Source organism: Cygnus atratus, chromosome 7 (assembly GCF_013377495.2).
Source record: "Cygnus atratus isolate AKBS03 ecotype Queensland, Australia chromosome 7, CAtr_DNAZoo_HiC_assembly, whole genome shotgun sequence".
Classification (NCBI taxonomy): Eukaryota; Metazoa; Chordata; class Aves; order Anseriformes; family Anatidae; genus Cygnus; species Cygnus atratus.
In genome coordinates this window covers 3,462,805-3,487,779 of record NC_066368.1, presented here as the reverse complement: position 1 = coordinate 3,487,779, position 24,975 = coordinate 3,462,805, and the positions used below count along the sequence as shown (strand labels likewise).

Genomic DNA, 24,975 nt, shown 5'->3' with positions numbered 1-24,975 from the left:
TGCTTCTATATGTTTTCTCCTGGTAAATACATTTATGCTAGAAGTTCAAAATAACTACATGAGTTAAGATGGGGATGTATAGTGCATATACTGTTTTATTTATATTGATCTAATATATGATAGTCTAAAATCATTGAATAATGCATCTTTGTTCTGTGGGAGCTTGGTGATATTTTTCATTTTCTTTGTTGTCATTGTTCGTTTTCTGTTCCTCCTTCATGGCTGAAACAGGTGACAAGTGATTGATCGCTTCCTGTAGAATATCCTTACTTTCACTAGGAGGAAGATTGCTAAAATAGTACTGAGGTGTCAGCTTCACGAACCTGTTAAAGAAGTAAGACAAAACTAGTATTATTTAATTGAATTTTGAAGTGTTTGGATAGCTATTTTCAGACTTACACAAGAGACCATCAATACGCTGATGCATACAGCTACAAAACTGGTATTTAAACTCAAAAACAAAGCTGTCTGCAAGATGTAGTAGTGATTTGTGCTTTCAGTAGGCTTGCTGGGCTTAATATCCTCTGCCTATGCATCAGGTGATTTTGGTTCATTGTGGTTCAGTTCCCAGTACTGCAGATTGAATTAAATAGTAATTTCTCAGGATTTGAACATATTTTTTGTTCAATAAGAGTAGGAGAAGACTTTCTTTCGCTTTCACTTTCTTTCACCACTGGAAATAAAAAAGAGAGGACAGTGAAATGCTTATTCTCCAGTACAAAATGCTTTTTGCAGAGAAGAGGCTGTAGTCTTTTCTTGAATTCCTAAACAGTTGGTATGGAATGATTTAGTTGGCTGGGTACATAAAACATGTCGAGAAAAAGATTTGCTGGAAAATAGCTTTTCAGGAAACAAAGAATTTTCCTGCTAGATTAATCTATAAGTACACAGCAGTGTTAACTTTTCCTTGATTTTTTTTCCATATATTTTACCCTGTAAGAAGCTTTTGCATCTTGTAAGGTGTTTTTTCAGTGGATGAATTGGTAACAGTTACAGTGGCAGACATTGAGGCTCACTCAGTGCCTGAATCAGTTATGAGACAAAGGATTTCTCAGCTGAACTAGAAGATAGCTACTTTTATGAAAACAAAAAAGGAAAAGACACTAGTTGATTTGTTCTGCAAGCAATGGTCTCAATATGCACATACATCCTTGCCCTGTTTATGACTTAAGTTTTGTTTTTTGTGGTAGAGACCCGAGTGAAGAAGTGGTGTCACCATTGTTAACTTACAGATCAGGGGATATCTCAGAGACGACTCTGATGAAATTGTCTTCTGATATACTGAACTCGTGGAACAAAACCCACTCAGGAATTCTTCTGGTGTTATAATATGATGAGAAAGGATGAAGCTGGGCTACTTGCCTGTGTGCTAACATTAAGTAGTTACCTGAGCCATCTATGTCACGAGCAATCTAAAAAAGCAAAGAGTTACCCATTACTTAATTGAATGTACAAGACGCATAGATCAGTGTTTCCCTATTATATTCAATCCAGACATTAAACTTGTTTTCAGATATTTGCATGGGGAGAACATAAACCTATTCCCAAATTTCTGTGGGAAAGCTAGGGACTGAATACTGTGAAATGGGGTTTACTGTTAGGGAGAATGTTGATTAGAAAGGAAACCATCTGCAACAAATACGGACAGGCTTATACAGTAAATGTGTGAACTGGGTGGTGGGCTTTGAAGGGTCTATGTAAAAACAGATGTATTCTTAAAAAAATGGAAGACTTTAAAAAACAATGTGTGTGGGGCACTTGAAGTAATAACTTATCTGGAGGAGTCATTCTTGTATTTTTGGGTAGAGCACAGTGATGTACAGGAAAGCATGCCGTCAAGTGGAAATAAAGCATTAATCTTTCTTATTTGTGTGCACAATTATAGTTAGAGTACCTCATTTGCTTGAGATGAAGAAAGCTGTTTATTATGTATACCTAAACATTCAACAAGTGTATTCCAGTGTATTTCCACAAAAAAAAAAAAAAAAAAACTTCAAAAAGGAAATAATATCTGAGAGAACATTACAGGTTAGAGTTTTCTGAGGTGAAAAAGTCCTTTTGAGTGAAAGGCATGTTGACAGTGTTCTTCTTGCAGCGAAGTATGTGGACTTCATGCTGTGATAGCTGAACACCAGAGAGAAGATTGGAATCAGCTAAAGTGTTTGTCTGATACGGTGTAGAAAAAGGGGCTTTTACCCTTTCTGATGATCAAAAGATTTCATTACCTAACTGAAGTTCTCTGAAAGAATTCTACGTAAGTTAACAACACAGTAAAATAAAACCACGGTATTTTTCCTTACATGCATAAAGTAACCAGATAAGAGAGCTTTCTTAATGTTTAGTATATTTTCTTGTGATCCAAAGTCCGGTTCTGAAATGGGAAGTTCAATACGCTTCATAATCTCTACTAGTTCGGCTCTGATAATTTCTGCCATCCTCAGTGCAGAACAGCTTAGAAAATAATCACGACACCATTTTTCATTAGTGTAGTCTGTGGAGGGAAAAACAGTATTTTGGCTTAAAGCACAGTCTTACTGATAGGTACTATTTGCAGAGATACTGCTCTGTAAAATGCTCTGACTGGTACAATAGATTAAACACAATTTAGAACAAGTAGCTGTGTCAGAGCTGTCCAAAATTCTGCTATCAAGAGCCATATGGACAGCTTAGGCTCACTGATCTTGTCTGTAAAGCGAGTGGGCAATACTTGATATCTTCACGTAATTTTATCAAATTTTAGCTATTTTTTAATCAAAATATTAGACATCCCTTACTTGGTATGTAAAAGGTAATAGCTTCAAATAGAATGACTGGCAACTGTATTTCCTGACTTTCTGGATTCAGGCTGGGACGCAGAAGTGAAATCATGTTTGTGGAGCTGGTGATCATCGTGTGCTGTTAAAGGACAGTTTCTCTTGGACCTTTCCAACATTCAACATTACTGAACGTGAAACAATCCTGCATTAGGACATCCTGCTGTCCTGTATTAGAAAGTGGAACTGCTGTTCTGGCATGTCTCCTGTCAGCAGAGAAGCTTCTTTCACCTGAAGAGTCCCTGAAAGTCCTTTTGTCTGCTGTATGGTTCCCTGGCTTTCATTTGGCTTCCCGTAAATGTCGTGAAAGTTACAACTTCCAATTTCTTCCCTTAAACCTTCCTTTTACTCTGACAACCACCTTAACAATTGCTGGGCTGCTGGGAAATCAAGTCCCTCCTCAGCTGGGTTCTTGTCATTTCACATCTGAAACCTGGGTTTTGTGCTCTTATAGCAGGAAGCATCTTTCTGTTTTTCTACAATGTCACTTCAAATGACAATTGTGAAAGTGCTAATGTTGGGTGAGTGCTATTGTTGGGTGAGTTGTGCTGTCTTAGGTCACTTCTAATTAGTTAATAAACAAAAGTTTGTTAGCAAAGGCTGCCATCTTAGGTTTCTCCTCTCCCTGCAAATTAGCAATTCTAGAAAAAGTTCAAAAAGGGTTTATGAACCTAATAGCAACAATGACTGTTCCTTAAAAAAAAAAAAAAAAAAAGGCTTTATTTGGTCTGACATGGGTACACTTACATTGGCTTGTGGAGTTTGCAGCTGCTTCCCTGAAGGCATTGAAGACATTGATAAGAGTGAAGTGATCTCCTGCAGGGTGTGAGAATTTTCTCCAGCAAGTAAGAGCAATCTCTTCTGTTCCAGGAGGCGTGTGTAAGAAGCAATTAGGAGCTTAGGAAAAAACAAAAATAAAAAAAATCAAGCTGATAGTTATTAAGATGCTTAGATACATGCACAAACAAGGCGCTCTAGTCAATAACTCCACCTGTATTTGTGTTTTGTTTTTATTTTTATTTTCTCAGTTTCCTGTAATCTTCAATGTTGGGTTGCTGCTGAAGAACTGAGTCTATTAAGATTTCAACAGCAGCTCTTGCAAAAGGGCTAAGTTTGTGTCACATCCATGAAAAAAGTTCTCCAGTTAACGACCTCCTATAATCTAAATGTTCTGGCTACAGGCTTCACAAGCCCAGTGCTCAGGGCCAGCTGGTTTGTGTCACAATGCTGCGTAGGAGCAGAGTGAACCACCAGGACAGGATGGTACGAGCACTTTAAGTTATGTTCATTTCATAAATTATTATATTGGAAGTGGAGAAACAAGATCACAAAGTAATTATTTGTAGGTCAACAGTTCAATATTGTTTATAATTAGAAATTTCCCCTAATTTACTTCTCCACTCTGTAACAAATGTGCATGAATGTAATGAGATAAGAAGGTGCATTTGGAAGGAATGTTCTGTGCATGCTCCGACAAAAGGCTGGAAGTTAACGGGGCATCTGAAGCACAGAATTGGAGTGCTACTTACAAATTTGGTACTTGTCTTTCATTGCATGCTCAAAATCAGGACTTACGCAGCCAGAGACATTCATTTACTTGAAAAAGCAGGATGTGAACAATACAAGTTTGCCTTCGGATTGTCCCTGTGAACAGACTTTGAAAAAGTCGACGTGTTTTTGGCAGGTGGCCCAAGCCATGCAGTAAGACCCAAATTAGGAGTACCTGTTACCATGGCTGCAATGGTGAGCATTTCATCAACGCACTCGAATTCACAGGAAGCCAGAATTGACTTTGACAGTTGTGGATCCAGGGGAAATTCTGACATAATGATTCCAAATTCAGAAAGGTTTCCGTCGTTATCCAGGGCTGCTAGGTAATCGAGATCTTCCAAAGCCTGCATCAGGCTTTCAGGAGCTAACAAAAAGGAAAAATACTTCAAATTCCTGAGAATGGCTGCATGTAAATGAATGTCTGAATTCTCACTGCAGTATTTCTGTTGTATGTTTTCTATGTGAAAATGATGGAAGTCAACTTCCATTATTTGACTATGAGTAAGAAGCAGTAGTAGTAAATGAGATGAACTGAAGGCTGAGAACATTCAGGAGGAAATTTAAGGAGGAAAATAAGGGGTAACAACTGCAAGGCTGAAAATAACCATTGATCCGTATTCTATAAGAACAGTTTTTGTTAAAAGTCAAGACAATGCTGACTACAGTATTAAAAATAACAGAAATTACTCAAAGAGTACTTATTTCTTTTGTGTGTATACTCTTTAATGATTGGTGGTCAAGTAACAACGGCTCTGAGAAGGATAACCATGAAACCAGGGTCAGGGGAGACGACAAGCATTTACAGGAGTTGTACGTCTTACCATTCCTGCAGGTATATGGAGTATTTGCTTTTTTTTTTTTTTCTCTTTACAGAATTTCTCACGATGCCAGAAGAAAAATGGGAACATAGTAAAAGAAAATGTCTCCCTAGCAAATGGCTGTACTTTCTCACTGTTCACACAAAATGAAATGTTCAATTTTGCCTTACTGTAGGTTATAACTTCCTTATAACCTGTATGAGAAGCGAGAGCAGCGAGGCAGAAAAAATGATGAGTGAGTATAGGAAAATAATTAGGTAGGCTGAGAGACTACCTGGGGGAGAAAAAGAGAAAAACGTAGCAAATAAATGGGTGAATTCGGGCCGCATAGGGTGAGAAGGGAGCACATGTATGAGATGGACTCTAACAGAGGCAAATATGAGGGAGATCATGAGCTAGAGCTGAATATTTAGGGTGGAAGTCTGAACACTGACAGCAGGAGAACAAGGACCAAACTGATGGTTTTCATATCTTTGGAGTCAGAGGAAGGCAAGTGGAGGTCTGCCAGGAGTGTTCAGCGGGGAGTTTTGCTTCTGCATACATTGAACACCGAGCCTTCATGCTAAAGTGCTCTTTTTCTGAAGACTGCTGGAGTATGGACACAATTTAATCAGTTTTGTTCAGTGGGTTATTAAGCTTATTCTGTGAGGATGAGAGTACCTCTACAAGTCATAGGTGTGCATTCCTCATACGGAAGGGGGTGAATGAAAACAACAACCCACAAGATTTGAAGATGCAGAAAATGGCTTATATGCACAGACACAAATATCCCCTTTTCATCAGTTATCATTACATCTCATCGGTTACTTCTCGAGAGACAAAAAGATGGTATTTGCAGTAGCTCTTCTGAACCTCTCAGCTGCATGGGAATAAATAGCAAAGGGGCTTGACAAAGGTTCTATTTTTCATCAAGTATCCTGCTGAATTTCTCCTTTACTTTTTTCCACTATTTTATCTTGCTTTTCTGCATCTGAAGCTGTGGAAGACAGAATGTTTTTCTGTATATCTTGGCCCCTTTACTATTACTGACTGCTTTCCCCCTACTCCAGTTTAAGAGCTCTTTGATATTTTCCCTCTGCGTTGCAGATAACAAACCCCAGTCCCTCTGAAGTTTATGGCAAAAATTGTGTTACAGCAGGACTTGCCCCTTCCTCAGCCAAGCATGCACTGGAAAACTGATGACTGCACTGTCAATTTTTTCAGATTTCTGTGGGCTGCTGCCAGTTTGCATATAATTGCCCCAAAATCTCTAAGTTAAAAAAAAAAATGTACACAAGCAGGCTGTGTGTTTGCAGTTGTATGCTTGTTAATAGATGACTAGAAATCATTTCTTGCTTTCTTCTGCATCGTGAAGATTAAAAGCAAAGACAGCCAGTAAGGATTTGGTAGGTCACCTTTAGCCATAACACCAACCTCCGGGTGCCTGGCCTTCGTGCAGCAAAGTCTTGACTTTGGTTTTTTTCTTCATTGACAACAAACTGTTTCTTTATTGTCATCACTCTGCTCTGTAATTAACTGGGTATAATGAATTAAAGAAAAAAGTGAAATGAGAAGCAAGCAAACACCTGTTGTTTTTAACTCTTTTCAGTTAATAATGTAGGAAGGGGAAAATACTTTATTAATTCTCTTTACATTTTTTCTGCTTTTGCAAAACTTCTCCAGAGTGTAAATCTGTTATTGTTATGATTTAATCTTAAAACAGTTACTAGTCATTTTCAGAGAAATTCTCTCAGGAGTCTATAAAAGTTTTTCAGTCAAAACTCTTCAGTTTTAACCTGTTTAATTTAATAGTAGAGTTCACATGGGTTTCTGCCTAGAGAGAACATTTATTATCAGACATACAAGGTGCAATGGAGTAAGAGGTGAACCCTTGCAAAGGCTGAAGCATCTGAATAGAAAATACTTAAGATATTTAAGGAAATGAAAAGTAACATCTGATGAAGAATGAGTGTCACTGATAGGAAAGAGTTATCAGTGACTGAAAATACAGGGAAATTAGAGTCGTCATTCAGACATATAGTAATTACTAGGAAATCAAGGAAAACTAATTTCCAGAAATCAACAAAGTAGTTTGTGCCATAAGTTACAAAATATATGGTTGTATGGCAGTCAATTTCAATTCCCTGATAGCATCAGTAATTTGCATTTTTATGCACTAGAGTTAGTTGCCTCGAGATTTATAAGCACAAATTACTTCCCAATTTTTCTATCAGTGTTACATTAAAAAAAAAAAAAAAAAAAAAAAGTTGACTCCTAAAGTTGTATAGTGTTAGAAAAGACAAGATGGTAAAAGTAGATTAAGCAGGTGAAGGAATAGTAAGAAAATGAAAATTGGAATAGGGGTTTCGTATATTAGTCTGCATTTTGAGGCACAAACTCAGTCAATAAAAAGCCATTGTAAAGGCAGCAAATGCTCATTTAAGGGTTCTTTTAGGTATTATTCTTATATTAATGTAATGTAATTATATGTAGTAATGTCATTTAATGTAATGCATGATAAATAAAATTAGTATAAATGCTTAAATATGGAAAGCTTTTCTTTAAAGAACGACCTGCATCGTCTTATAATGATGCAAGCATCATTATTTTTAGGGCCGCTGCTGCCATGGAGGCAAACCGCGAGGCTTGGTGACTCAGCTGCTGCTGTCACAGGAGCAAAGTCAAAAAGAAGCTCTCAAGACACATCCTGTACTTTCAACAAGAAGCTGTCACATCCCTGGAAGTTTGAAAGTTATTTCCTTTTCCGATATTTTCTTTCCCTTGCCTGTGTTCTTTGGCTACTTAAGGCTGGATTGCTCTGGACTTGTCTCAGGGAAGCTGGACCAATTTTATTAATTACACATCCTACTGGTGATGATCACACGTGGGCTTTGTAAAGCAAACGTGTAGCTAAATGTTGTTGTTAGCATTGAAATTGTTTATTGAGGGTTTCAAGCTAACTTAAAATGATATTCTTAGTTTCACAGCTTTTTGCAGCTTTGACATGAACAGAGTAAGCTGTTTCTAAAGGTAGCTGCACCTTTAATCTTTTCCGTATCACATCCTACACAGCAGAAATTGAAGCCCTTACTGGGTAATAAAATAAATATGAAAGTGTTACTCTTGTTGCATAAGGAAGCAAATGATTTAGTGATTTGCCCAAAGTTCTATAAAGAATGAGTATTAGAGATAGGAATGAAAGGTACAGTTCATGATTATTAATAGTCCATTGAACTGGCATATCATGCTCATCTGGAGGATCTAACTTGACAGGTCCTGTGTTCTCATCTCCTACTCAGTGAAAATTTTGACTGTCTAAAATACCGATTTCTTGATAGATCTTCCCTTTCCACAGAAATAACTGTAGGAAAGTTAGAGCTGAAGTGGATGTCAGGGTAACTCTTAGAAAGTTGGAGCTGAAACAGATGTCAGGTGAAGGGACATTGTCTTTAAAGAGCTGATTCGCTGCCTGGCAAACCACAAGTTTTTCCAGTTTCTATTAGGTTTAACAGCATGAAGAGCTGCCAGAGTAATTACTGCAGGGAGACCAGCTCTGAGGAATGGCATTTTCTGTTTTTGTTTGTTTGTTTGTTTGTTTTTAACATTACTCTTTGTATAACGACCTGAAGATATGGAGAAATCTAGTGCCAGGTTTTCTTTGAATTATGCAAAGATTTTTTCTTGCTATTTGTTTCTTAGGACAAGCTTCTGTGTGCAGATTTCATCTTGAATCTCTCTTTTTTCCCTGTAACTTGTGAGGCTCGATTTTTTGTATGAGTCTGTTACGCTCTGATGCTACCAATTCTATAGCTATTATTTTGAAATTATAGTTATAATTGATCATTAAAATTCCTTTGCCAAACTCATACTTTGTAGCCTTTCTATTCCTGCTTATGCTGCTGCCTCACGCCTCCGAGCTGGCTGGTAATGGACCCTGCTGTGTGTTCTGCCAGAGGGGACAGCCAGGATATGGGGGCTGACCTGTGTTTTCCTGACATAAATACCCTGAGTTACAGCCACGCTGCAGGGGTAACAGTGACCGTGAAGGAAGTCAGGTTTCTTTCTGCTTTGTGTCATCCTCAAGGCATGTAGATGACTGTGCAACAAGCAGTTATCCACAGAGTATAATTTAGAGAACGTCCTCTAAGTGTGAAAAAATATTTAATATTAATAATATTTAATAATTAATATGGTTTATTTTGTTACCCTTTACTGAATGACATGAGCTTAGTCTAGCTTTAACAGTACTGGGCCATCCCTCCCTGTTTTGGGGTACCCTCTGTGGGGCAGTGGTAGCAGCTCCCTGTTCAAAGCAGTTGGCTGCATGCAGCGTGCTGTGTGCTCCACTGTTGGGTGCCCAGACTGCAGTACAGAATACAAAGTGTGTGGCCATATCTACACTGTCAGAAAGCTTTCCATTATGCGATATGTGATACTATTTAATCAATCAAGTTCAGAAATTAAAACATAAAAGAATCGACAACTGAGCTTAGAGTAACAAATCTGCCATGAAGTGCTCTCTGTTGAGCAGACCTTGCGTGGATTCTGTCTTTGACACACTCTGTTTCTAATGAAAGAACACACAAACAAATTTTGTCTCTGAAACGATTTGAAATGATGCACATTTATACAACTCCTGTTCCTATGGATATTCTAGAAATACCTGCTCAGTGGAGTTACAATAGCATAGCTCTCAAATGTCATGGGGTCCATGGCCATCAACAAATACTTTAATCTGAAAATTGCATATGATAATTCTGCACAAATGCAGAATCTGCAAACTGCTTTCACCTTGATTTCTTACGGAAATTTTACATGGCTTAGTCTTTATACTGATTTGCATAGTTTAAATAAGGATTTTCCAGTGATTTACAGTGATGCATAACGTTGCGGCAATCTATGTGAAAAGAGTTCTTTTCTCCCATTATATAACACAATAAAGATCTAGCTGATTAACTGATAAACATGTAAGGACATCACTATTATAGTGGCACAGGAATTCAAATAATGCACTTCAGAACTGCAGTGCCAAATACATTTTCATATGGCTCATGAATTCTAAAAAGGGTAACAAGTCTGCTGCATTTGCTCATCTTGATTATAGCATGAATTAAATGCAGCAGCTGTAAGCCTGACATGTTTGTTGCTCTCATAATGCAGTAATGAGTCAGAGTTAATCCAGGCTTTTATTTTTTTTCTGGAAGAGCAGCAGAAAAAGAAAATCTTGTGCATTATGTTGTTGAACAGAAATAAAATATTTTACTGAGGTAATTTCTGTTTCTTTGCTTATCTACTATATGTTCACTAATCTGTGTGCAGGGAATGGGCTGTGAAGAAGTACTTCATACAATTGGCAGAAATTCTTTCCATATTATGCATCTTGCATTTTTTCCTTATAAATGAATTTATTTGTACATTTAATTTATTTTCTGTTTGCCAGATCATGCCCATACATTTCTCTGACACTTCAGTGAAGTCATTTTGTTTAGGAGAAATTCACCTTTGATTAAAAAAAAAAAAAAAAAACAAAAACATAAATAAACACAACCCTTCTCCTTCTTCCATTGCAAAGAAAACTTGAGAATGTTAGCTGAACAGAAATGGTGCATGGGCAATCCTGTGGCACGTTGTTTCTGGGAGTGAGCATGACAGGGGAGCTGCAACACATTTGCTCCCTCTGCTCAAAGGGAAATCAAGGAGGTGAAGAGCCATTAAGTAGTCAATCTCAGGACAAACTATGCGGGGGAAAAATAGGCTATTTCTGGTTTTAGTACCTATATCCTCTGAACAGCAATTGATTTGGCAAAGTCAAATGAGAGCATACTGAAATATTGCAGTGTCTTTTCGTTTTGTTTTGTTTTCCAGTTGATCTTGTACCGCTTGGCTGAGGATGGGCAAAACGGCTTTCATTTTGGGAGCTTTGTTGCTTATCTTCTCCACGCTATGCTTGTATACCATCTTGGAGACCTCTCCTCATCTTCTTCAGCCTTCCTCATCACTGCAGGTTTCAGAAGACTTATGCAACTCAACTTGAACTGCTGCAAAAATAACAAAGCTTTCTTGGGAAGCTCAGATCTCTTGCACAGGAGAGGATGCTTTCCATCTCTGGAAGCTGTTTTCTTCACCTCTTCTGCAACACTCCCCTGCAATTTGCAATCCACAAAGGTCTAAAAACTACTTGACCTTATGACTACCGATGAAAAAGCTGCAGGGCTGTAATTTAACTGGGACCAGTTTAACTTCACGGTGTGGCTTTAATCAGTCCCTGGCTCAGCTGGGTGCTGTCGTGCTGCTATAGCCACCGCGGCACCAAGTGTGCAGGTTAGGGCTCTGAGCACAGATGAGGGACCTTGGGCTTCCACAGGTACAGATCATTGACCCAAAGCTCTTGGGAGGATGCAGGGCCCAAAAGGAGGTCTTCAGTGCTTGAAAGCTTGACATGTTTTGAGTTTGTTGGCCGGTGCAGTGAGATAACTAAACCCCTTACAAATATCCTTACATCAGTAGTCCTGTTTCTTTCAGACAAACCTATTTAGCAGCAGGTATTTGAAACTGTCTGTATTCTGACAGGGTGGCTTCTACAGACATCTCTGGGGAGCTGCAGTAGGAATACAGCCCAAGTTTTAGTAGGAAAGAGGTTGTTTGCCCACTAAGAAGCAGAAAGCCCCAAGGCAAATAAAGTCATTGTGTGGTCTATCCTAGGATAAACCGGGAAGAGTTTTATTACACAATTAAAGCAGTGTTTCAAATGTTTGATTTTGTGGGGCCATGAGACAGGAGGACCAGGAACTTCTGCAGACTTTGTCATCCCATTTCAGTTAACCCCCTACAGTGTTTGTGGGATTTTTTTTTGTTCAAGCAATGTATCTAACATTCCTCACGCTGTTTCAGTAATTCCTCAAATTTCTCAATACCTTGAACTCACACTTTTCATCTAGTTAGCAAAAACTTTTTCATATTTAATACCCATCCAAGTAAAGCTGATGCATTCATCAAATGCCTTTATGATTTTGTACACATCAGCAAGATCCTTTCTTCAGCTGCATTATCTCAAAATACAGACAAAACTTAGAATTCGTACATCTGTGAAATCCTTAAATGCCTCTAGCATTTCGTTGTTACGGAATACCAACTCTGTCTCCATTGTGCTTTTAAATCCAAAAATGCTGAATGTTTTTCCTAGTGTAACATTACTAATTCTTTCTACAGTTCAAGAACAGCTTTCTTCATATGCAGTAAACGCAATAATATATTTTAGATTTTTATTTCTATTTTATTTTTAGTAAAACACTTTCTAAATTTTAGTGGAAACCAACGCTGTTCCGTAACCATTTTCCATGAAGGTTTCCTGGATTCAGCACAGGAGGTGACACTCGCAAGGCCAAAATACTTGCTGATTCTCATCAATCTTCAACTAGTTACTGCTCAAGAGGGCAATGTTTTTTCACATTTCTGTTAGGTATGCTTTTGCAAAGCAGATAGACGAGGGAAAAGCAGAATAAATTCCACTTAAAATTCCACTTGGAATGTAGCACAACACCCAACAGTGGGAATTAAACTTTGTCACTGATTAATTAAGGTGCACAAGATGTGAAGGGCAAGTGTTTGTTCTAATTCCATGCATGTGTAGAGAGAAGGGGAGGACAATATGAAAGGTCTTCCTATTTGCATGAAATTAGCAACACATCACATGATCTCCAAAACAATTATATCAGTGGTATTTCCCTCACTGTAAATAGCTTCAAATCAACAGCATTTGCAGTGGTACTCAGATTTTGTGGTAGGTCAGAACAGAGGAGAATTTCCTTTTGTAGAAAAAGCCCCCAAATATGAAGTCAGTAAAACAAAAAATAATAATAGTAATATAAAGCAACCACTTTCTTTGCACTCTTAACTGAAAATTCAGCATATTTCCTGCCTAATATCGAAAGTTTATTTGGGTTTATTTTATAAATAATATTGTCCTTAAGCAACAGTTTATGGTAAATTTCAGGTTGGAGATGCTGGAGGATAAGAAGATAGCTGAATTCCTATAAATGTATCTCCAAGGTAACAATAGTAGTTTATTTGGGTTGTAAACTTTTGATTAAAGGAATATATTTTGTTTGGTATCTGTATGATGCCTTGTACAATGGGACACAAATTTTCTTTGTGGGCTCCAGGAAAATAATATGAAACCTAGATGAGAAGATATCTGGAATATTGATTTTTCTTTTTTTTTTTTTTTTAATTCCAATTCCATTCAGATACTTGATGGTCTTTTTCAGAGCAAATGGTTCATAGTGGGTACCCTTTTCCTAAGTGCAACTATTGCACTATGAACTGTTGTTCTAGTAGGTAAGTGGTAAAAGCAGTGGCAATGATATTACAAGTACTTCAATAAAAACAATACTGTGAATAACAGGGCAAAATTATTCTTTAAATAACCACAAAAGTAATATAAACTATATGGAAAAATGGTGCATCATCATTACCTGGCCTACTTAAGAAGTCGCAGTGTCCTAAGCCTGCTATATCCATCCTCTTCAGGAAGAGAACCATGCTAGTCAGGTTTGATTCCTGTATTTTGGCTGGTAAATCTGGTTTCATTTCTTTGTGTGTAAATTCTTCAGGATACAAGCAGAAGAGTTTTCCTGGAAGAGTTTTCAGGAAAATTACTTTGTTTGCATTGTCACATTGATCCTATTAATAATTTAAGCTGATGGGTTTGCATTTTGAGCTAATAATTCTACCTGATGAAGACATGCCCAGAATTTGTTTATGCATCTCTTCTTGGCTTTTGCTGATTGGCTGCATTATAACAGAGTCTGCTCTGATTCTAGGATTGTACACCTTTAAATGAAAGAGATATTAAGCATCAGATGAGTAAGTGAAGACTACAGAAGTATTGGTCTGTACTGCATTTTTGTCTAGATTATTGAATACAGTGTGTAATAACAGTTTCATTTCTTTTTATACCGTATATTTCACCAGCTAGGAAATGAGAACAGTCAACACTTTGATAAATTGACAGATGCTTAAGTTTTGCAATAGCTCTGTAAGTATTCTCTAAGATGGATGTCTTTTTCTGAAGAAATGTAACATACTAAAGCACAAAAAAATGTATCTATGGTATCACCAAGAAAAGCATCAAAAAAATTTATTTCTTCCAATGAAAGAATCCCAACACTGCCTGATAATGTTCTGTTCCATAGCTCCAGGTTTTTGTCTTAACACTGAAATCTGTCAGTTCAGTAGGACACGAGGACTGTAATGAGGATGTGCAAGGTCCCATTTTATTTATTTTTTTCTTAATTTTACATTTATTTTGATTAGAATAAGGAGCTGATTTACTCACTTTTCCAACCACCAGCTGATGTCCATAAGTTTCTGTACAATATGGCAAGAGCTGGGTAAGGCATTTTTCTAGTCAAGTCATCTGATTCAACCTTGTCTACTTTAAGCAAGATTTCAATCAAAAGATAAAATGTGCTTCAGTGCAATGGACAAATTTATTTTCCACTGGGTAAATTCATTATATATCCCAACTGCAAGACTTATGTGGGATTTCCTCCTGCACAAACGTTTGCCTAGATTGAACTGACTTCCAGCCATATGGATTGAATGTAAATTTGATTTGCTGAGGAATGAATACTAGAGGACTGAGCTTCAGCTGTTATGACAAAGTAATTGAATTAAAGGGTAGAAACTGTGTAATTGATAAAGGTGATTTGACAGCCATCAGGACTGTGTTGAAACTGATTTGTTCCCATCACTTCATATTTTTGATTCACAGAAATCTGGAAGCACTGACTTCTACTTTAGGCTTCAAATTAAAGTGGAATTGAGATTCATCTCCATCCAACTGAAAATGGAAGTGAAATTCATTTCAGTCATCCACCTGAAACAACAACTGTAGTTCAGAAATAACTGGGTTATGCATGGCCTAATTGAAAACTGTATTTAGACTTTTGTTCCTCCCACACAGAAGTATGACCATTTTTTTTTCCTTGATTTGAGGCTGAGTTAGTTTATAACCCCAAAATGAGAACCCTTAAAAATGCCAGTGTTAGACACTTTTTTTTTTCTTTTCTTTTTGTAATGAAAATGAGAGGTAGTGTTAGTTCCCAACTCTTTGCCTGAACTAACCCTCCAGGTTAACCAGCATTAGTCATCCCTGTTTGAAAAGTTTAGGAACACTTAATTTCAATTTGGGTGATTCAATAGCAGATTATGTACAGAACCTCTGATATTGTTCCTTTTGCCTGTTACTGGAATATTTATTTTGTCTAGCAGAAAATGTAGGGCGGTTATAAAGCCTGTAGTAGTGCAGCTTTCCAGCTCATGCAGTGACTTGTTCCTACAGAGTCACTCATTTGTTAGGACTTCACATCATTCTTTTTTATAAATGAAACAAGATCTAGTTTTACTGCTGCAGTAGTTCTTCCCAGGATGGGATGGAAAACAAGAACTGAGGACATAGAATGAGCTGTACAAGGTCTTAATTAAATAAATTGCAATGTTTTGAACTACTTGGATGGAAGCACATATGCAGACGGGGCAGAAGCAACTTCAAAAAGAAGTGGTTTCCTGTCTGAGCCCCTCTTCTATGTTACTTAATTTGTGGCACTACACTGCTTACACAGGAATTAAGGAAATAAGGAATGAGGTTAATCTACTAAACCAGGTAAACTGCCAGCAGGTAGCCAAGAACTAATTGTATTTTGCTCTGTATTTAAGAAACTGAAGACATACCAATGTCTTTGGAAGTTATTTACCTTTTGGTAATTGAAATGTTAAAAATGTTATACAATCTGATTTATGAAAGAATGGAAATATATATATATATTTCTAGAAATCATTTGCACCAATTATACCCTTCCTTTTCCTGCACTCTGAAAAAAAATTCTATACATTGTTCATTTTTGGCATCCTGATTTTAGTTAACTTTACTAACCTTTCTTCTTTCAACACCAACATCAATGACAAAGGTTACATTTTTAATCCAAATCAAAGATTCTCCAAAGCTTGTGGTGAGCAGCACTTTTCTTCTGTATTTTTTGTAGCATTTCTGCTTGTCTTGATTTGGCTTGGGGATTAAGTCTCTTTTTGTGGGATATAAAGGAACTGGGATGAGTTCTCCAAGGTCGGGATTTAAATTAGACTGTTCCTGTCTGATAATTTGGTAGGCTTTTTCAATTTCCTGTAATCAAGAGAAAGATTATTTTTTATGATGAATGTGAAAAACAAATATCAATATTTAAAACATTTTTTTCTAAAATGAACTTTAACTATATATCAAACTATAACAACATTTAAATCTTACATGAATGATCATTACAAGACAAAACCAGAATGGAACAGAAGTATGTACGAGAGTTCAACAAACATCTCCACTAAATGTAGACCATGGAAAATCTGGGCTGTTTTTTGAAATCTCTTTTTCTCCTGTTCAATTTCCTTAACAGTTCTCTCCAGCTTTAATCTTATCCAAACCAACCTCCAGGGGAAGGCAGATGTGCATTAATATAGTACAGGAACATCAAGAATGAGGAATTATGAAATGGCCTCTAACCTTTATGTATATAGGACATGTAGGATGCATCCACATCTGTGATTTAGTTCTGAAAAATGGTTATTTTGCTGCAAATTTGTCATGTGTGCAGGCCTGGGAATGCTGTAACAGATACTCAGGTGAGCCATTGGTGAGGCTTATTATATAAAACTTATATAAGTTTTTATTGTGTTTTCTTAGTTAATAATAAATTTCGTGAAGACTAATAAAGTAAATAAAATGCCCCTAAGGTACATTAATGGAACACCACCTTTAAAAACAGTTACAAATTCAGAGGTCAAAAACAAATTTAAAAAGTTTTTTTTTGTTTTGGTTTTGTCTTTTTTTTTTTTTTTTAATAGAATGATTTACCTTATGCATGACTTTTAATAGGCATAGACTCACTCAGTTTGAAAGGGATTTTTTTTTTTTTAATTTATTAGTAAAAATTTTCAAAATTGAAAAAACACATTGAGCTCCTCTTTGGGAGTGACACTACATCCGTAGTAGTTACAATTACAATATTCCATAAGAAATCTTATAAAAATATGGCAATGACATCTAATAGCAAGGCTGGCACCAAGACAACACCAAAAATGTTAATGCTCTTGGTTTATTCACATTTTTGTTCAGTAGAAAAAAAAAAGTTGAGTGCTAAGGAACAGTGAGCCATTAGCAAGCTGAAACTTTAAATCACAGTTAAGCAAGAACACGTGGGGTGTGAACTGTGGGGTAGCAATTCATAACAAGAGTTTTGTTCATCATGAGAGAGAAAACTAAGTAATCTCTTCTCAGCAATAAATGAATTATTATTTTAGTATTGTGTGGGGCTTGCCTGTCAGAATTGTTTTTAGCAGAAATAAAACTTTCTTCCCAGTACTTCCAAATGGAAAGACTGTGTTTTCTCTCTAACATTATGTATTGTAATCATAGGAACTGATACAGGGAATTCATTAATGTTTGCAAAATTTGTGTCTAAGAAGCTTATAACTGATTATCAGCATCATTAAAAATGTTACATATCCATCCCCCCTTTTTTTACAATGAATAGCAGTACAATCAAAAGAAAAATACAAAACCAAAAACCCTTGGGTAGTTCAAAGTAATTTATCTTTGCCTGTGAAAAGTCATTATCTCACAAATCTGGAGCTATGAAAGTTAATTTGTTGTTCTAAAGCAGATTTAATTTCAGAAAGTGGAAGGATGGAGACCACTATCAGGAAATTAAAAATAATAATAATTTAAAATAATTCCAAATTTTAAAATGTTTATTTGAATATAAGTGATAGGCACATTGGTTTGACGGGTATAAAGTTTTGTGATTTTTTTTTTTTTTGAGAAGGACCTAATTATGCAATCCTGACAGCAATGAATTTAGAACGTCACTTTAGGGATTCAGAGATGTCACTGTTTAGAACAGCTAAATCCATATGGATTCCTGAATTATCTGTAGCACTAGGAGGAGTGGCATTTACCTCCTACTGTTGTGTAGACAAATGGTAGGGAAGTTTGCAACAGTAAAGGAGAATGCAAATGGAAAGATCTTGTAGGCAGGTTTAGGGTAAAAACATTCATGTGAAGTAGGATGTTTATGCGAATTGGACATGTCCATTCCTGCCAAAAAGGGATAAAATAAAGTGTGATAAGCCCAATGCCAGAATGGGTTGCAATGCATTAACTCCCTACATCTGTGACTCCTGTCCATGTATGCCACATTTGCAATTTTTTGCATCACACAGGAAGAGGATGGCTTTTCTTCAAGCCTACAAAAAATTGATTCTTAGTTTACGTTATATACATAATAATAGATTCATAGGGTCATTTGAGTTAAGACCCATAAGATCATCACGTCCAACCACCACCTAACCAAGTCCACCACTAAACCATGTCCCTAAGCACCACAGCCACATGTCTCTTAAATACCTCCAGGGATGGGGACTCTACCACTTCCTTGGGCAGATAATGCAGCATTATGTATACAAAAACACTTTTGCAGAAAAAAACAAACCAAACCAAACCAAAACAAAACTGAAATGAAGCTGTTGGCAATGTCCAGTGTCTTAAATTCTGGCAACAAGATATTTATAGGTCATATAAAAACACAGATGTAAATTTTTCTTGGTTAAAATCAGAAATCCTAAAATGAGTTAATAACTTACTTGTTCACATGCCAGGAAGATCACAATGTCACCCTTCTCTTTTGAGTGGTGTATCTCAAAGAGCAGTCTCAGTGCAGACAGAAAATGGTTTTCCTGAATGCTGCAGGAATATACAACCTCTGCGTGGTGTTTGCTTTCCACTCTTATGAAGGGGACGCTGCCGCAGTAACTCTGCAGTCTGATGGACATGTGAGGTGCAGTGAGTATTACCAGCCTCAGTTCTGGTCTTGATATCAAGACATCTTTGAGAATGCCAAGTAACACATCAGTTGGAACAGTTCTTTCATGCACGTCATCCAGGATGATGACTCCATAGGAGTTTAGAAGAGGAGCAGACATCATTTCCCTTTGCAGCATATCATCTGTACAGTATCTGCACCATACAAACAGAAAACTGCACAAAGTTTCTTGGAATATTCAGGTTTGACTCTAAGAAATTAATTCAAGGTCTTGGGGACAGCTTTGTTCTTTCTGTTCTACTAAGAAAGATTTGATAAGAATGAATACTGCCTATTTCGTAGACAGTATCAGTCTCATCTTCCTCTTTAAATCCTTTTTAAGTGGCTAAAAACTCAATGAAAGTCAATGATGCTAAATGGCACTATAGTTGAAAAGATGCTCTAGGCAAAAGAAGAAATAATTCTGCCCTAAAATCATAACTTATATTGCTTTTCATCTTCCAAACTATCTTAGCATATTGCATGCCATAACTAATCCTTAAGCTATGAACTAATGTTTTCAGATAAGGAAATGAAGGTGTACACACACACTTGATGTACTGCCAGAACCAAGACAAGAGATTAATTCATACTGTAAGGCCTTCTCCACTTTTTTTCCTATTATTCCTGCTACTCAAATTTTTTACAAAGGATATTATTTTTTGCTGTGTTGCTCAGTAGGACTTTGAATTTTCTTGAACCAGGTTTCAACATGTGGAAGGATAGGACTCATCTCCCTTTCACATCAGGTGCAGCTGCAGGAAGGCATGCTGCTGGGTGAGGGGTACGCAGCTCTCCATGAAAAAGAAAAGACATAAAAGGAAGAGCAGTGGAACTTGATTTTCAGAAGTGGTGAGTACCTCGCCTGCACTGGAAATCAGGGGGAGCTCATGTCGCTGGGAAAAAGGCTCAAATTTTATAGTCATATATATATTAATATGCTATATTAAGTAACCTGATAAAACAAATCTAGCTTTCAGAGTGGCTCAAAATCTGGATCCTTGTGTGGCTGCTTTTATTTATCCATATCTGACATATTATGTACATTTCTTATTCCTTAAAAATCTTCCTTCGTGCTTTTCTCATTACTGAATACACCCTTTTCTAGATATGATTTTTTTATTTTTTTTCAGTTAGACAGCATTTTAATTGCTTTTATATTCTGGCTTTGCTTTCTCTTATGGCTACAAACACTCCTGGAACACAGAGTAAGAAACAGTAGAAGGATGCAGAGTGTACTGAGACGGTTAAAGAATTTTTGCGCAGATGCTAGCATTACCCCATTTAAATCTCTACTGCAGTTAAATACAGAATACCTCTTTCAGGCCTTCTACAGTTTATTGGCTAATCACAAAATCTCCAGTAGTTATATTTTAAAATACTAGAAGCAACTTTACAAAGCAGTGCTTTTCGTTTTGGTTTTCCCCATTCTGGATACAAAACACTTTTGCCACAAAATCATTGTTCACACGCAGATGTTGGGATGTCTGTCTGTTGTGTTAGTGCAGTGGGGCTGTGAAGAGCTGAGGACTGGGCTGCTGCCCACTGCGAGCCTTTGCAGCATCCTCGCAAAGAACTGTAAGGCACGCACTAGGCTGAAGGGATGAAACACTAAACACACGAACCTCAGGATGGTTTCTGTTGTACAGCAGCATTCAAACGGGACGAAGTACCCCACTTCATGGCCGAGGCTGACATCCATCTCATCGGCTGCGCGCAGGGCCAGCCAGACGGCTGTCTGCTTGTGCACCTGGCTGCACACCACCACACCGTGCCGGTAGCCAGAGGACAGGCAGTACTCGGCACACCACTGGGGGATCTATGTGTAAACAAGAAAACAGGTATCTTCAGTGCTTAACACGTTTAACAGAGGCTGTAATGCAAAAGGAGAAGGCTGTGGAAGAACTGAATCAACCTGAGCACCCGGCGCTTACTCTCTGCCCGACTAAGGGCAGATGAGCTTCTCCTGGCAAAGAAATTATCCACCAGCTAAATGTCAAGAGTCTGACTCTCTTAAACGGTCGAGAGTTGGAGTGACATGAGCTGAAAGGTCTATCTGGGAGTTTCTCAGCTGGACTTGGATTAGTTTGAATACATTGCTGAGGAGAGAATATATTGCATCTGGGAGCAGGTAGTACAGGCAGTGTTACCGTGAGCATCTGCTGACTGAGGCTTCTAGCTGGCTTAGTGCTAACCCTGCCCCTGCGGTGCTGTATTCAGGTGCTTGGTGTGAGAAATGTGTCCCAGGAGGAAGAGGATTTCAAACTGATAAATACCTGAATAAATAAATAAGTGCAACTGCAGATTAATTACTTTGCAAACAAGGTATCTGAAGCTGAACTGTTCCAGAAAGTTATGCGGTAGCTCTCTAGCTTATATATTTACAGTAGAAAATCAATACTGGAAAATACTAAATCATGTGTTATTGCTATAAGAATGTACAATTTCATTGTAAATATTATTTCAGTGAAAGTATTAGGTTTCAAATCCCTTGCTTTACTTAACATATGTAAACTAGATGTGACAATATCAGCCACATAAAATTTATTTCTGTATAGTTATTTGTGTTTATAAAAATGGTTAAAAAGCCAGTAATGTATTACATCTTGTTAAACCTGTTTTAGGACAATTGAAAGAGCTGAAGGTTGTTAATAAGCAGTTTATTATTATACAAAATTTATTTTATATAAATCACAGTCAATTACAGGGGGTGAAGACTTTCCACTCCAAGAAATATTCCAGGCCCCAGGCGCTGTGTGCATTTTTAATGGAAACATGGGAATTCTGAATTGAAGGATAATGTTTCTAGTTCCATATGTGATCTCTAGCAGTGTCCAGCATCAGTCTCTGACAGGTATGGGAAGCCCTGCAACAGTAAACTATCCTATAGCTTTACATGCAGGAAAGTTTCCTCCTAATTCCCAGCCATAAACACTCATATTGTGGCTGACAATATTTGCTTGACAATTCTCTGCTTATTGGAGTAACAGACTTAGGTTGTTATATACATTATTATGACAGTAGAATTTAATAGTCCTATCGGATATGTATATGTTTGGAATCAACTGAGATCTTGGCTTTAGTGATGCATTTCCCATTAATTCTGTAAATTGTGTGTTCTTGAAAAACCATTTGCTCTTCGCTGGAGTGAGAGAAGGGCTATGGCTTCTCCCTGAGAAACAGCCCTACTGATTTCAGTCCTTCATTCCCTGAGAACTTCTCCACCTTCTCTTATGAACTGCCTGCAAATCCACTGTATTTCTTTCCTGATATAACATTAGCCAGAACAAAACCATGCTTTCCAAGTACGGATACGGGCTGAATCCAACAGAGGTACTGCAGAGTTTACCATTTCCATTTGACGTTCAATGTGATGATGGACAAAAAGAGGAAGAAATGACAAGTTTAGTCAATACAAGGGAGGAGATGACAAAATTTTCCAGCTGAGCAAAATAGCAGCCAGCAAAATGCCAAAGGAATGATTTACTGATAAAATACTAAAGCAACTTGAAATAAGTCCTAGACTATTTTAGACTTAGCCTTGGCCTCTCTGAAGACAGTGAAAATGCACCTGTAACATCAGTAAGGAAGGATTGTATTTGATATGTTCTGTAACAGATTTGAAATTATATAGTTGATAGGTTTTCAAGTTGAGATGTGATGTTATCATATACAAACAAAACAAAAATTTACAGTACATGTACTGATAGATACAAGAATATTTTATACAGTATTTTTTTCTCTTTATATATTTGGTTCTGAATTTTAAACTACAGTAGTTAATGCACATGTTCCTCAGCCAGTGTTTAGAAGGGGTTTGATATTTTAAAATATAGTATTTAGAATGTAAAAAGTTGTAGTTTGAGATTGTTGTTAGTTGTTTTATGACACTGTAGTAGACAATCACAGGCTGAAAATTATTATTCTCCAGTGCACAACTTACCCCGAAGCCTAAAAGACACCATCAACTATGTAAAATGGCTTTTATGGAGAAACATAAAGTGTCAATTGCCTGTAAGTATTTGCAGAAACTTATTCAAATATGTATTTTTATATATGTTTTACATCTATATTTGACTGATTTTTCTGTCACCTTTAGTACTTTACTCTCTCTGGCCTTAACACCTCGGATTACAATAGATAGCTGCAGATCTGTTTTTACACATAGGACTGCTAGACACCAGTACAGCTGTGTGTCTGCACTGCAGCTGAACTCTTCAGAACTGGATGCTGTTATATTTTATATTACCATGCCACACAGCACTCATCGTAGCAACAGCCCACTACTAACCAAAACCAGACACCAGGATAACATAAATCTGGATATTGGTGCATCTAGTATAAGTGAATAGTAAATTGAACACTTTTATTTTTTCTATTTTAAAAAATTGTGCAAGTAGTAAAATATGAATAGTATCTCTGAGAAGCGTACAATAATAAGTGTTCCAAAAATAAGAAAAGCTCAACAAAGTATTTTCTAATACTCACCTGTGAGCTCTTGCCAGTCTTAGCATCTCCTGACACAATCACAATTTGATTATGAAGCAAACTTTCCATAAAAGTATATTTCACTTTCCATACTGGAAGTTCTTGTCTTTCTTTCATAAGCTTATAATAACGGGAAGAGTAAGGCAAGCCATCAAAAGGATTAAGCTGTAAATCGTCTCCAAATTCTAGTATTTCCTCTTCATCGCCATCACTGCAGTCAAGCAGTTCCGAAAAGCAGTGGATCTCTGGAGAAAATGTGAAAAACTCCATTTTTCTTACATATACTACACTCAGCAAAAGCACATTAAGGATGACGGAGGGAGCCCTTTGTACTGATAGGTCACACAGGCCCTGTAAGCCCTAGGAAATCCATTCCTGCTTGCTTCAGGATTAGTATTTCGGCTGAAAAGTTGGGCTGAAGTTCAGTCGCGGGGTCCAGCTGCCTGCTTTGTTCTCAGATGGTCCCACTCCAAGTTACTTAATAACACAAACAAGCCTCAAAACATATATATTTTAAAATTGGCCCAAGTTTCAAAATACCAGTGACTGCACCAAAAGACGTTTAGCAGTAGCAGTTTTTGCACTTAAAAAAAAAAAAAAAAAAAAAAAGCCAGACCAGAAGTAACAGCCAATGTGTTTGCTGGTGCTCTTGCCTGCTGCTGCTTGGCTGGGCTGGAGAATAATTGGGACGGAGCGTGCTGAGCCTGACCTCTGTGGCTCCTGCCTGTGCCCAGTGGCTGTGAATAGGAGCCGCAGGGTGGTTATTGTCCCCGTGGGATGGTCATGTGTGCGGCTAATCCCGGCACAATGGGCCTCACCCCTGGGCACAGGGGCCAGGAGCGGGCTGACGCATGGAAACTGATGCTGGAAAGCATCTGCCAGGAGCAGCCAGCGGTTTGATGTTATACACAGTGTTTTAGAAAGTCGTAACGTGTCTTTTTATGTACCCTGTGTATTAACTCTTCTTGGAAGTCCTTTAGCAGCCTTTGCTGTAATTAAAAATCTAGAATATTTTTAATACATTGTAAAAAGCATTGCGATGCCAATTCTAATCCTTCAAGAGCACCAGAAGTGGTCTTCAAAGAGGAGGGAAGCACTGATGTAAAGTAACTCCAACTCTTAGGGCTCATAAGTAGCAAAATAGAGCCTCCTAATCTTGACTGATATGTACTGTAACACAAATATTAAATAACATTTTTTATTTTAGTTCCAGAGGCAAGTCTTTTGTTGAACAATGATACTGATAATGTCTTGACAAACAGACCACGAGCACAATGCTGATGCGCTTTTTCTATGTCAAGGTTTTTCTGTATTAAGTAATATAATAAAAGTTATTGCCTCTTACACATTTTTCTTGTTTCATAACCTTGGACCATATGGGCTGCAAGGCTGCTAATGCATTCTTTGATGACAGCA

General features: G+C 37.3%; 1 protein-coding gene across 1 annotated transcript; it reads right to left on the bottom strand.

Annotated features, from left to right (window-relative positions):
- Window positions 1-64: 64 nt before the first annotated feature.
- Window positions 65-23,829, bottom strand: DHX32 (DEAH-box helicase 32 (putative)). Its single transcript, XM_035547527.2, has 11 exons — window positions 23,560-23,829; window positions 20,697-20,890; window positions 18,854-19,226; window positions 16,098-16,343; window positions 13,894-13,993; window positions 13,636-13,794; window positions 4,537-4,728; window positions 3,561-3,710; window positions 2,301-2,491; window positions 1,231-1,412; window positions 65-323 (listed from the first exon to the last, which is right to left on the bottom strand). The coding sequence occupies exons 1-11, from the start codon at window positions 23,827-23,829 to the stop codon at window positions 131-133; spliced, it is 2,250 nt and encodes a 749-aa protein (XP_035403420.1). The 3' UTR covers window positions 65-130.
- Window positions 23,830-24,975: the final 1,146 nt, after the last annotated feature.

Coding starts and splice junctions, on each gene's coding strand:
- DHX32 (XM_035547527.2), bottom strand. CDS start 23,829: ATGGAGTTTTTCACATTTTCTCCAGAGATCCACTGCTTTTCGGAACTG. Junction 20,891..23,559: donor AGACTGGCAAGAGCTCACAG/GTGAGTATTAGA, acceptor GTTTACACATAG/ATCCCCCAGTGGTGTGCCGA. Junction 3,711..4,536: donor CATTGCAGCCATGGTAACAG/GTACTCCTAATT, acceptor TTTTTTCCTAAG/CTCCTAATTGCTTCTTACAC.